A 13385-nucleotide genomic window follows, 5' to 3' on the forward strand; every position below is an offset into this window, starting at 1 on the left:
GGCCAGCTTGCTTGGTCTACATGGTGAGAAACTGTCACAGATAATTGCCATCTACCAAGGTGGAGGACAAGCAGGAAGAAAGGAGTTGACATCTGGGGCCTTTTCAAGGGCCTGGAGTGGTCCTTGACAGCATCCTTACATTGTGGGGAGCTCCCCTTGGCACATCTCTGTTGTCTCCCAGTTCTCCCCTTCTGGTATTGTTACTCTAGCCCATGTCTAGCACTGAAATGGCTAGAGGAGGAGTCATCTTGAGCACCCCTTGGCTCTACAAGGCAAGGTGGGTCTCTACAGCCCAGTGCTGTGGCAGTAACTCAGGAAGAGGTTTGGCAGATCACTGATGTCTCCTCCACATCATCTCGGAACCATGGTGATTAGCCTGGCAGAAGAAGAGCCTCTACATTTTGTGGGGTGCAGCCACTGCTGTGGTGGGGCTTCAGTCCTCCAGTGCAGGTCCTTTACCTTGGCGTCTGAACTGCGGTGGTGCCATGGGTCCAAACCCAAGCCCCATGTGGAAAGCATGCTATTCTAGCTGCCATGTGGAGAGAGCTCAGGTTCAGGTGCACAGCTGGCTGCTGCCCTTTATTTGAGTCAAGGTCTCAAAGGCTCAGCCTGCTTCTTAGGAAGAAGCCCTTGCCTGGCCAAACTCAACAGGACAAGGAGAAAAGTGATGAGCTGCGGGTTCAGCATGGACCCACGGCTGGGGCCTCTGCAGGCTCCAGAGCTGGAGTTGCCTGGAGGGAGCAGAATGGGAAGGTTCAGCGGGTTTTCCATCCTCAAAGCCCTCAGAGACTTATAGAAGTGGTGGTGGTTCTCAGGATACTCAGAGTCAGTGTTCCCTGGGGGCTCACAAGAAGGGTAAGAGCAGACATGGCCCCGCAGTGCTGTGTGCAGGAGGGAAGGCCAGAGGGGCAGAAAGCAAGGCTGGAGACAGCAGAGGGATGGAGGACATGAACAGAGGGAGAGGCACTGACCAAGGACTGGGCTGAGCAGCTCTAACTGGAGGCCCTCAGTTTCCTGCAGGAAGCCCAGGGCTTGGCGCATGTAGTCTTGAATGATGGCCTGGGCTGGTGCAGCTCCAAAGAAGGCAGCTTGCACTCTGACAGACAGTGGCTCCTGCCTGGGAGGATCATTACAGGCTTCAGGGAGCTGGAGAGATGCAGAGAAGCCCTTCTGTCCAGCCCCAGGACCCACCCTTTCTAAACCGAAGACTCACTGGAACTCCACCACCACCACTTGACCGAAGTTCTGCAGAGGCTGGAGGGCTAAGGTTAGCTGAGATCAGGAGAAACAATACGTGTCATGTCACAGCATTAGCCTAGTCTAGCCACAAACCCTTTCTCCTTGCCTCTGGCCCCTCACATCACCCACTTTGTCAGCAGTCCACGAAGCTCCTGGGACTCGGAACTAGTCTTGTTCTCCAGCGCCTTGGTGGAAGGGTGCTCCAGGATCAGGGGCCACATGTCATAAAGCACTAGGTGTGCTTTCTCCCCTAAAGCCATGGGGTGGACGTGCTAGCAGTAAGGACTCCGGGGTGGACGTGCTAGCAGTGAGGACTCCGGGGTGGACCCGGGGTGGACGTGCTAGCAGTGAGGACTGCTGAGAGTTCTGGGATAGGGCCACACCCTGACCCAGAGGTGCTTGCCTGGACTGCGCCCATCCAGTAGTCAGCACACTTTGAGGGCCTGTCTTTGCTGCTTCTTTTAGACTAATGCGGTAAGTGACATTTTTAAGTGAATGAAAAACCTCAGCAGTAAGAAACTGTATGGCATGAAAAGAACATGAGACACAATTTCCATGTTTGTATATGAACTTGTACTGGAACACAATCCGCTCACTTACTGTGACGTACTTTGAAGGGCTGGCTGTGTTCTCCCTGTAAGGGAGGAGCTAAGAGCCACAAAGGGAAAAAAAAATGTTGTCTAGTCCTTTGTGGTAATCTGCCAGCCCATGTTCCTGTCTAACAGAAGGGTGATGACCTGCTCACTCAGACTTGGAGGCAGAAAACCTTGTGTTCTTTACTGTTCCTGATCTTTCAGGAGGGGCTCTGTGATGACTTGCAGACACGTATGGCACAGTCCTTGAGGAGTGGTTGGTACTGCCATCTGGTGAGGGGGTGATGAGATTTCAACACTGATGGAGCATGCACACCATACCCTGAATGCCAGCTCCGAGAGTTAGGGGCAGGACCCAAACTAAGGCCCTGTCTCTGGGAGCTACAGAGCAGAGCCCGCTAGATCGTAACTGAGAGGCTGCAGAGGGCAGGTGGCCGCCATAGCCCTTATGTGAAATCAGCATTTCCTAGGCTGAGGGTCCACCCCAGAACAGCTCCAGGTTGTGGCTTCTGGAGACTGAGGCCTTGGATTTCTCCAATATGGATATATAAGCCTGCTCAACTCTTCCTCTCAGGGTCCTCATGGGGAAGATGCAATTCTGACCTTAATGGTAGAGCTTACCACGGTTGTCACCTTTGTCAGGACAGAGGATTAAAATGAGCATCGAGGGTTATGACTGGAGCCTCCTGTCTCTCTGAGACCAGGTTCCCACAGAACTCTGGACCCATGTTCTCCCTATGGTCTGGCACTCAAGCTTTGCTGTTGAGGGTTCTGCCCCTACTCAGAGGAGATAGTGAGGCCTACAGAGATTGGCTGACCCAGAGCCGAACATGGGGCCCAAGTTTACTCACCATTGGCTACCAAGCTGGATTTCTGGAGGGTGGGGTCTGTAATGTGGTGGGCCAGGTGACTGGCTAGGCCTTGGAGGTGGGTGGGGACGGGCCTCTTGAACTTGTATTCCATGTATGTGCTCACCCACTCCTTCACATTGCTAGGGAAGGATGGGAGAGTGTAGCACCATGGGCTCTTTGCTTTTAGAAAGCAAGCATTGACCTCAAGTACACACCCCTGTGTTCTTCCTCCAAGGGCAGAGCTCTGCAAGGCTGGTTCAGGCCATCTTAGATCAAGTTCTCACTGGTGCTCTCCAGCCCACACCTGGAACCCCTGCTTTTGGGTCAGGGGTGGAGTTGTCCTAGAGATATATCTCCAAGAGAGTAGCCAAGCAGGCCAGGTAAACAGTGGGTTGGGGGTGGTAGGGTGGGCTGGGAAACTGGACAGACTGGATGGGATATTCAACCCACCTGAATAGGAGCAGGGGCCGGTCCTGGGGATCAGCCTTGTAGAATCTTGACACCTCATGGGTGACCTATAGGAAGTCCTAGAGGTCAGGTTGGCTGGAAGCTGCCTGTCCCGAGACTCAGTATAGGGTGGTCAAGCTCTAAACAGGGTAAGGAAGGACCTGAGAACCTTCTCCAGTGTGGTCTCCTGGGGATGGATATCTGGTGCTAGCCTCGTCACTGACTTCCCTCAGAGCTTTCTCCTCTGTCCTCTGTCGCCAGCTTTACCCTCAGGGCCCAGCTAGGTTCCCTCTATGCTTGCCTTCCCACCTATGCCAGGCTGGTGCTGCTTTCATTGGGCATCAGTGTATCTATCACCAAAAGCTAGCGAGGGCAGGTGAGGCAGGGAGAGCACCCCAGTCCCAGAAGCAGGGGAAAGGACACGTCACCAGCGGGAGGATCTGATTTTCCAGCAGGATAAAAGGCTGAGAGCCAGGCAGAAGCAGCTGGGGTAGGAAGGGCCTCGTGAGTGTGAAACTGTTGTTGATGACTTCCCGGGTTAGGTCTGCTGTGTTGTGCCCTGCAGAGTCACACACAGTAATCTGGGGAGTTGAAACAGCTGCCCTTTCCACCATGGCCTGCTCAGGGCTTGGGCAGACTGCATTGGGTCTTTCCCGGAACCCAGCCAGCATCCTCCATGGGCGGGTGAGGAGGCATGGGGCAGGTGCTGCTCTGGACTCACCATCAGAGCAAAGGCTGTTGACCAGGTCCCCAAGCGACCATCTGGAGGACTTCATCTTGCGGTACAAAGTCCAGAGAATTTCTAGGCCCGAAGGATCCGGCAGACCAAACACAAGGGAGGCTTTCACCTCTGTAGAACCAGGCCTGCAGGAGGGGGCAGGGGCGACAAGGGAAGCCTGGCTGGTGCTGGAGGTGGCGGTGTGAGGGACAGCGCCTAGCTGAGGGAAGAGCCTCCCTGCGTGACTGAAGCAGTCACATGACCCCTGCAGGGCTGGGCCTCCAGCAGTGGGATAAAATGTCCTTCCTAGAAAGCTGTTGGGAAGCCTGAAGGATGTGCCTGGCTAAAGTAAGTTTGCTTGGTCTCCTCAGTGAGCTGGTTCTCACAGGGACCCTGGGAATCTCATTCAGGGAAAGACTGAGTAAGGTGTTATTCAAAGAGGTCCCAGCTGGCTGGGAGCTCTCAGGAGGTCTAGTGGGTACAGGAAAATAGCCTCAGCTGCAGTTAAAGAAGTTAGGGGGCTCTGGAGAGAGGGAAGCAGCAGACCTGAGAACTTCTGAAAGCCTAGAGGAGATGGAACAGTTGAGGGAGGCAGTCTTGAGGCAGGGCTCAGGGAAAGACCTGGAAATAAACAGCCTCAGAAGCTCAGAACACTTGCTCTGCCTGTGAGCGCCTGCGCTGTTCCAAGGCTGTGGAGATAAAACAGGCTCAGGGCAGGGAAGTCACAGAATCGGACATCAGTTTCTTAAGAGGGAAAATGTTTGAGGCAGCTAGGACCATGGCTTGGATGAACCCATATCCCTGGAGGTGGTCCGCTTTCCCAGCAGCCCGGAATGAGAGAGTCCCACCCACAGAGTTACATATATTTACATATATGTTACATGACCATATACCCAGAATAAGTAGCTTGATGGACCATTTGCCTGCCTTTTCACTATACTGAACCCCATCCGAACCCAACATCTAGAATTGGGAAATAGCAGAAAGGCCACCTGAGGTAAAGCAGCCCAGCTGGTAGTGGAACCAGTGTGGGCCTCTATCCACCCATCTGGGCTACGGTGTTTCTGGACACTCAGGCCGAGCGGCACCAGCTGGGTTCCTGTGCTGTGAAGGCCCAGGTCAGCTGGGAACCCTGCACACTCACCGAAGCAGCAGGCAACTGGCGTTCTTGAAGTTGGGGAAGGCCTCGTGGTAGATGAGCTGTAGCTGAGGCAGAGGCATGACGGTCAGTCTACCCACCCCTGCCTTGTGTCCCTCCATCTGGCCTCTGCAGTGGTCTCCTCCCTGATCCTGGTCCAGCTGGGCCTTTCCTGGGCTGATCCCCTCTAGCAGCCTGGGGTTTGTGATTACTTTGTACTGAAATCCTAGCTGGGATCCATCTGTACAGCGGCTGTAGATATGCAGGCTTTATCTCTGCAATCCAGTCACCCTGGGCTCTGAGGCCACCAGCCACCAGCCTGGGCTGCCAGTCCCACCCTCATTTGCCATAGAATCCTTTGCCAGCCCCTCTGCAACTTGAGTTCCCCCAAAGAATGTTCCCTGTGCCCCGGTGCTTGGGAAGCTCTTCACTGTTTGATGTGGCCACTCTCTGTCCAGCCCACTGCCAGGTGTGGCACTGAGTGTCTCTGATCCCTACACTTAGAAAGCTGAGGAAGGTTCACTGTCAGCCTGAGCAACATGGTGAGAACCTACTCAAACAAACAAAGAAATGTAAGCCACAAACAAAATGAAACAAAAAAACCCAAGCAACCAAACAGACAAAAAACAAAACCCTACAACTAGTCTGGGTGTGGTAACTCATTCAGCTTTACAGCACCATGGAGAGGAATACCCAAGGACCAATTCAAAGCCAGGTGTAGCTACATTAAAAACCCTGTTTCAAAAAAGTGCTGGGCATGGTGGCACACGCGCCCGGGAGGCACCTGGGAGGCACCTGGGAGGCAGAGGCAGCTGGAGTTCGGTGAGTTCCATGCAAGCCTGGTCTACATAGTGAGTGCTAGGCCAGCTGGGCTAATAGAGAGACCTTGTCTCAAAACAACAAACAAGGAAAAACTAAAAGAAAAGAGAGAGAAGGAGAGAGAGAGAGGATCCATTGCCATGGTACGGTGGTCACCTAGTGGGTAGGCCAACTTCACCCAGCAGTTGGCCGGCCTGCTTTATTCCTTCCCACGGTTTCTGAGTATAACCTCTCCTAGATTAGATTTGAAGACTGTAGCTCATATGGTGGTAGCAGTCCTTTGGTTCCTGAGCAGCACATAGAAAGGAATCATTCAACAAACAGGCAACTGTGCCCTGTTCGGTAGGTGAGAAACAGCAGTTCCTGTCCAGGATAGCTGCCCTGCTCCTGGTTCCGGGATGGAGGCAGCAACTGTGCTTCAGCTCACTAGAGTGTTGGTGTTCCTAGCCCTGGCTGAGGCTGTATGCTGACAGAAAACAAGTAGCCGCACCGCAAGAACCTGCTCTATTTCTGGTAGTGAGTCCTCCCCCCACTGTGACATCCTCCCTCTGGAATGACTTTAAAGAAGTTCTGCCTAGCCTCACAGCATGGTACTCATTAGATTTTCCTATATTGTGTCTAACTGCTGTTAGGAGCCAAGGCCTGTAGATCGTGTGTTCTGGCAGTGCCTGGCATCCTCTGAAGGAAAGCAGAGCAGGAAAGATTACCTTCCTCCACATCCCTCTCCCCAGTGAGCGGGTGCCACACCTGGTCGCAGATGAGCCTACTTAAAGGCCGGTGCCCCCGGGGTCCTGTGTTCCAGACAGCTGTTATGAAGTGTTTACTGTTGATCCTGAAGGTCACAGAGTGGGTCACATGACTAGGTCTTGGTGTGGAGGAACTCAAGTCCTGCAAAAAAGCATCCTGGCCAGGGTGAGGCAAGGTAGAGGACTGGGTAGAGGACTTTGTGAAGCCAGAGCTATGTGGGGCAGAAAGAGGGTTGGAGAAATGTTGGAGGGAGGGGTTGGGCATGTGGGTTGGGCTGGAAGGAAGCCATGACCCAGGGTGGCTGGGTCGTAGGGCCATCAGGGATGCAAGGTTTGAGGTTTTAATGGAAGAGTCTGTAGTTAAGGGTGCAGCCACAGACACAGGTTTAGTAGAGTCCCTTGCTCCTGTGGTGACAGAGGAAACTGGGACCAGGATTGAGGATAGTGGGGAGAATGACCTAGATGTAGGTGGTGGGGATGGAGGCAGGAGCAATGCTGACAAGGGGGGTGGGGAGCAGAGGGAGGATGGATGTGAAGGTGATGTTGCTGAGGGCAGCAGCATAACAGAAGTAGCACTGGTTACTGGGCGTGTGCCCAAAGCTACAGTGTTTTCAGATGACCTAGAGCCCACTGTAAGGGATTGGGAGGTGAGGTTCAGCCCTGATCTCCCAGGAGATTCAGGCAACAGGGGCTCTGTAGCTTTCAATGTGTTAGGCATCCATGGAAAGACAGGTGGTCCTAAGGAGATTCGTGGAACCATTGCCAAAGATGAGGATGCGTCTGGCCTGGAGTGGCCATCCCTCCATGCAGGCACTGGTATCTGGACAGTGGGACTGGAGGTGTGCCATAACAGGCATGGAGGTCTAAAAAATATGGAGGAAAGGGACGCTCTAATTAAACGCTGTGTTGGTTAAAGTGCAACCATTTTCTCCAGTGTAACAGCCAGGTTGTTCCATACAACCTGGAGGCCTTGATGAACTTCTGCTCAGGTCCATGTGTGGGAGAAGGCTGTGCTGATGGCATAGCAATTGCTCTTGGAGTTCCAGGGGCCAAGATTTCCTCTCCAGGTTTAGTCTTGGAGGACACTGGCTGAGAGTTAACAGTCACATGGGCTGCAGATGTGCTCAGGGCTGAGGGAACTGACTCAGGTATGACCCTGCCTGAGGGCCTGGTACTTCCTGAGGAGCCAGGCATTGAGGGGGCCTCCTGACCCCCAGCTGCTTCTGTAGAAAGGGCTCCTGCCCTCCTCCCCAGGGCCTCCAACTCCCTCTCAACTGAGTTGATACCACCAGAAGTTTCTGTCAGGACGCCCAGTAGAACGCTGTTGCTTTGCCGAGCAGATGTGCCAGGAGCTGAAGGAAACTGGTCAGGGTCTTTGTGAGTAGAAAGAAGGGTCATGGTAGATGCAGAGACTACTAGGAAGACTGCAAAACAAGAAAGGCCTGCTGTCCCAATGTCTGGTGGGCAGGCCTCTCAGATCTCGCCCTCTCACATCTTGCTCACGTAAGCACTTGAGATCTGGTTAAGCCCCAAACCACAGAGCTACTCATTCAAGTCACCTCCTCTCCCTGATTCTAGCCCAGCAGACACAGGGATGCCCTTACCTCTACCGTGAAGACAAAGAAAATGCCTTTAGGATTTGTCTGTCTATCTCCATGCTAAGACCCCTGTGTCAAGGACACACACACACACACACACACACACACACACAGAGAGAAGTCTCCCAGGCCCAAATGGTTGCCAGAGTTGAGAGTCTTGCACACTCTATTCAAGACACCTCTGAGGTTCAGACTAACTCGATGGAGCTGGAAGCACTGTCTGATTCTCCGCTGTGGGAGAGACTGTGACCTGACCACATTCTCTGCATATAGGGTTCTTAGGGGCAGACTGGGCAGTGGCGCATATATGTGAGGCATCTCTGGAGGCTCTGGGGTTAATGCCAAACCTACCTACAGGTGTATAGTGCTCCAGGCAGGTGATCCTGAGTGCCCTCAGGGAGTCTGAGGTCTCCAATCTTTCCCTAGCATCCTTCAGGCTGGCCAAGGCCAGAGAAACATGAACACAGTGAAGGGAAGCCCTGAGGTAAGAGCCCTGGAGTTCACTGAGGAGAAAGATTCCACCTTTCCCTACAAGTAAGCAGGTGGTGATGGGGGAAGGGCTTCTCCGCTCACCTTCCCCATCTCAACTCACCAGACAAGACAGTTCCAGCCGCAGGAAACCACTGCTTGTCCATGCTGCAAGCTCCTGCCAAGCCTTCCAGCGTCAGGTGACAGACACAAGGATACCCTTCGCAAGTCCCCTTCAGGAAAGGAGTCACCAGGCTCGGGTGGTACTCGGTGCAGAGCTCTTGCCCAAAATGCCAGAGGCCCTGAGTTCCACCCCCATCATCTGGCTGTCCACTTCTGCCAGTAGCTGTCCAGAGTTCTGCCTCCATAGCAAGGCACCCTGAAGCTGCCCTAGTCACCAAGTGGTCTACTGGAAAGCCCTTGTCTTGTGGGGCTGCAGCCTTCAAGTGGGAGCAGATGTGCCTTCCCCACAGCCAGGTGCTTCTTATGCTTTTTGTTCTGTTTTTGAATGAGTTAAATGTCCTTGTGGGCATGGAGGAAGCCCTGGGTGGGTGAAGTCCTGAGTGGGTGTGTGCTGTTGACGTGGGCATGGCTGTGTGAAGGATGCCGATGCCTCCGCCCCCGTGGGACATCGCAGAACCTCCCCTAGGCTCGGCGCCCCTAGGGACCGTTGTGATGGATTTGTTTAACTGCTTCCGTTTCTTTATCCCCTGCCACCACAGTCAGGCCAGTTCCGGGAGCTGTGGTGGCTGAAGCGCAGCCTTTCTTGCCTTTAGGTGGGTACCAGTGGAGGGGATGTAGGGACAGCGGTAGTCAGAGATGGGTTGTATGGATAGTGGGGTGCTTACTGTGGTGGGGAGCCGTGTGCACTCCACCTGTCCCTACCCCAGCTCTGTTCCAGTTTGGTTACCGCTTCCATTCCATCAGACAGGGAGAACCTGGATTAGGCCTGTCTGGTCAGAGCCTTGCAGTGGAATGTAGGGGTGGCAGGGCAGAAGGTCCCTTCCTAGACCCCATTTCAAGCTCCAGTTCTGTGACATGTCCTGTGTTGTTTGTTTGTTTGTTTTCTGTCAAGTTGAGTTAAAGTCATCTGAGAGGGAATCTCAACTGAGAAAATACCTCTCTGATGTTGGTCTCTAGGCAGGCCTGTGGGGGCATTTTTTGATTAATGATTGGTGGGGGCGGTGCCAGCCCTGGGCAGGTGGTGTATAAGAAAGCAGGCTGAGCAAGCCAATGGAGAACAAGCCAGGGCATAGCCTTCCTCCATGGCCTCTACTTCAGTTCATACCCGGAATTTTGCCTTTGCTTTGCCTGATGATGGAATGTAACCCATAAGCCAAACAAACCCTTTTCTCCCAAAGTTACTTTTGGTCATAGTCTTTACCACAGCCACAGAAACCAAAGGAATGCCCACCACACTGCAGGAGGCTGCCTCAGCAGCCTCGAACATCTTGGCACCCTCCCACTCAGGGATAAACAGGGAGCAGGCTCATGTCTTAGCTCTCTGACTCTTGCTGGGACAACTAGGGGCTTGAGCCTTTCCCTACCAGGGCTCCTCATTTGTTGCTGGCCAGCAGAGGCTTACTGGGGAGAAAATAACTAGAACCCTGACGGAGAGAGTCCTCCAGAGCAACTGGGCCTGGGGAGCCCAGCTAGGATCCTACCAACCCCCAGCTCCTTCTACTTGGGCACATTCCTTCCCACCGTGAGATGTCTGTCTGTCTGTCTGTCTATTTATTGAGCTCAACTGGCTATTGAAGCAGGACTTTGCCATGTTTTTAAAAAGATTTATTTATTTATTATTTATGAAGCCTGCACATCAGAAGAGGGTACCAGGTGTCAGATAGATGGTTATGAGGCACCATGTGGTTCCTGGGAATTGAACTCAGGACCCCTGGAAGAACAACCAGTGTTCTTAACCTCTAAGCCATCTCTCCAGTCCCAGGACTTTGCACAAAGATCATGTTGCGCAAAGGTGCTACCTGCTATATTCCCAGCCATCTATTATTTATTTATTTTGTTTATTTATTTAGTCTTGAGGCATGGTCTCACTAAGTGGCTTAGGTTTACCTTGACTGTTCTTGAATTTGCAAGCTTCCTAGTTCAGCCTCCCCCTTGGATTAGAGCCCTGTATCAATAGGCACAGCTATCAGAAATATTTTCTAAGGGGGAAACCATTGTCTATGACACAATTCTGCCCCAGGTCACAGACTGACGTTCCTATAAGGCCTTCCCATCCAGCCTGCTCTCTTGGCTTCTTTGCTGCTTGCTATCTGTAGCTCCCTCACTTTGCTGTGTCCCAGGAAGCTGCTGCCTCTTCCTTGCCCTCCTTGGAGAGCCATTTCACTGCCTGGCTGAGAGGAGCTAAGGGCAGGGGAAGCTATGGGACAGGGGAAGACTTTGGATTTTGACAACTCCCACCTGCAATCCTGGCTTCACTATTCCCATTCTCCCTGAAGCTACTCTTCCACACCCCCAATACCTATCCCTAAGCCTGTAAAAACACTCCTGTTCCTTCATTCTTTTTCTCTCAGTTGTGCCCCCTGGATGCCCAGGTTTTACCTGGTGTCCCTGGTGCTGCCAAGAAGCCTCTGCCCTCTAGGGGGAGGATGGAGATTGGTGTGAACATCCTTCGCTCCACTCTTGTCAGGTGGGCAGGGTTACTGCTTTTTCAGTCTCGGGCCTAGGAAGATCTGTTTCTAATAGCTCTAGTCTAAAGAGCGAGGCTTACTCACGCTGCAGGACCCTAGGTTCCGTTAGGACCCCTGCCACCAGGACTGTGCTCAAACTGTCAAACTGGAGGAGTTCATTTGTTGAGGCCACAGTGGGGAAAGCTGTAGCTGCTGAGGGAACTAGGTATGTGGTATACAATTTCAGTCCTAGCACTTAGAAGTCAGAGGCAGGGGGATCACCACAAGTTTGAGGGCAGCCCACTGGGTCTACATACTAAGTTCCTGTCTTAAAAAAAAAAAAAAAAAAAAAAAAAAAAAAAGGTAAGTAATTAAGTAAGTAAGTAAGTAAGTAAGTAACTGAGACCTAACCAATTTGGACCTGCCTGGTTGTGCAGGGTTAGAAGCCTAGCTACTCAGGAGGCTAAGGCAAGAAGATCATACATTCAAGGCCTGCACAGGCAACTTACCAAGATCTTGTCTCTAAGTAAAGGAGAGGGCTAGGTGTAAACTCAGTAGTAGAATACTTGCCTAGAGTTACTTTGCAAAGACTCTGGGTTCAAACCCCAGTGGGAATGGAATTAGGTCAGGACTCAGCATGCCTGCAAGATGAGGGTTCTCTGTAGCAGAATCAGGGCTCAGACTGTGACAAGTGTCTGGGGGCTCGCTAGGGCTAAGGCTAGGGTTAGGTATGTTTCTGCCTGGCTGGGGCTGCTCTTCTTGCTCTCCCTACCTCCTCTAGTCCCTGGCCAGATGTAATTCCACCTAAACCTGGAGTAAGTTAAATGGAATCTGGCCTCACAGCAATGTCACAAAATGTCACCAAAATAAGAACGATATCTGTAAACACTTAGACTGTCCAGCCCAAGGGCTTGATAATATTTTTCTTGTGGGTCAGCTTTGATCCTCAAGTAAGGACTCTCTTAGCTCTCCAGCAGGGTTCTCTTCTCCTGATCCTGACAGCCACCCTCTAGCCCTGTCCCTAACACAGCCATGTGCTGGGGAGAACTCTCACCCTGGTGGCCAAGTCATGTATTCCCACAAGCTGTGTCCTACCTGGTTCCCTTGGCAGAAGGATGCTGTACACTGTCGTCTTGTGTCCCTGGCCCAAAGGCAGAGTGGGCACACACTCAAAGGGTCTTGAGAGGGCCCTGTAGGTATGGTGGAACCTCCTGGGGGTAGAGTCTCAGCCAGATAGACATTTGCTTAGACACACAGGCAGCTGGGCCAGCAGATGCTCAGCTTTGCCTACATACCTTCCAACAACCTTCCTGGTGGCAGGGATGGGGCGTCAAGATGGGCTCCCCTTCTTTCTGGATCCTGTTTCTGGATCCCAGCCCACACTCTGTTTGAGGAAAAGTGGAATGGAACCCTTCACTACTGGTGAGACCTTTGTCCCTGGATGTCACCAGAGGCTATGAGGTTTAACTCAGTAAGGGTAAGCTAAGACCAGCGGCTCCTATGAAGACTGCCCCAGAGAGGGAGCATAGGGCTCTGCCCAGTTTCTTTCCAATTTTGAATTCCACATGTGGCGCTAGAGGTCTCAGTACTGGGTCAATTCCAGGCCAGACCCAGCCTGACTCCTCTAACATGCCCTGGCCATGTCTTGCTACAGAGAGAGAAATGAGAGAGTGCCTAAACATTTGCCACACACCTATTTGCTATACACTGCTTCCAGAACAAGAGTTCCAGGCAGGAAGAACAGCCAAAATGAAGCCCCACAGGTAAAGGGGTGAATTGGGTAATGGTGTGCGTGTGTGTGTGTGTGTGTGTGTGTGTGTGTGTGTGTGTGTGTGTGTGTACACAAATTAAGGAAGATACAACCCTAAGATCCCCAAATCTCAGATTACCTGTTGATCTCAAGGTTCAAGCCGTGGATCCTCCAGGGTCTAGGAAAGGCTTTGGTTAATATCCTGCTATTTTCTCACCTAGCTTCCTGGTTCATCATCCGATCTTCTAAGCTGGTTAGAGCGAGATGCATTCTGTGAGCCCTCCTAGCAGCTAGCTCCAGTGGCTAGTTCTCCTGAACTAGGCAGTCTGCCTGGCTATCATCAGGATGTCCTGGCCTGTCTTAGCCTGCTTGGATACTGCTCCTCTTC

General features: G+C 52.5%; 1 protein-coding gene across 1 annotated transcript; it reads right to left on the reverse strand.

The window, feature by feature from the left end:
* Positions 1–588: 588 nt before the first annotated feature.
* On the reverse strand, positions 589–8784 carry LOC129685873 (taste receptor cell protein 1-like). The gene is given in 12 exon segments (XM_055619383.1): positions 589–731; positions 972–1117; positions 1214–1272; positions 1365–1489; positions 2684–2823; positions 3134–3198; positions 3559–3689; positions 3852–3994; positions 4993–5054; positions 6553–7496; positions 7499–7975; positions 8742–8784. Coding segments are annotated over 12 exon segments (2478 nt in total).
* Positions 8785–13385: the final 4601 nt, after the last annotated feature.

The sequence above is a fragment of the Psammomys obesus genome, unplaced genomic scaffold (genome assembly GCF_907164565.1).
Source record: "Psammomys obesus unplaced genomic scaffold, mPsaObe1.curated_primary_1811, whole genome shotgun sequence".
Taxonomy (NCBI): Eukaryota; Metazoa; Chordata; class Mammalia; order Rodentia; family Muridae; genus Psammomys; species Psammomys obesus.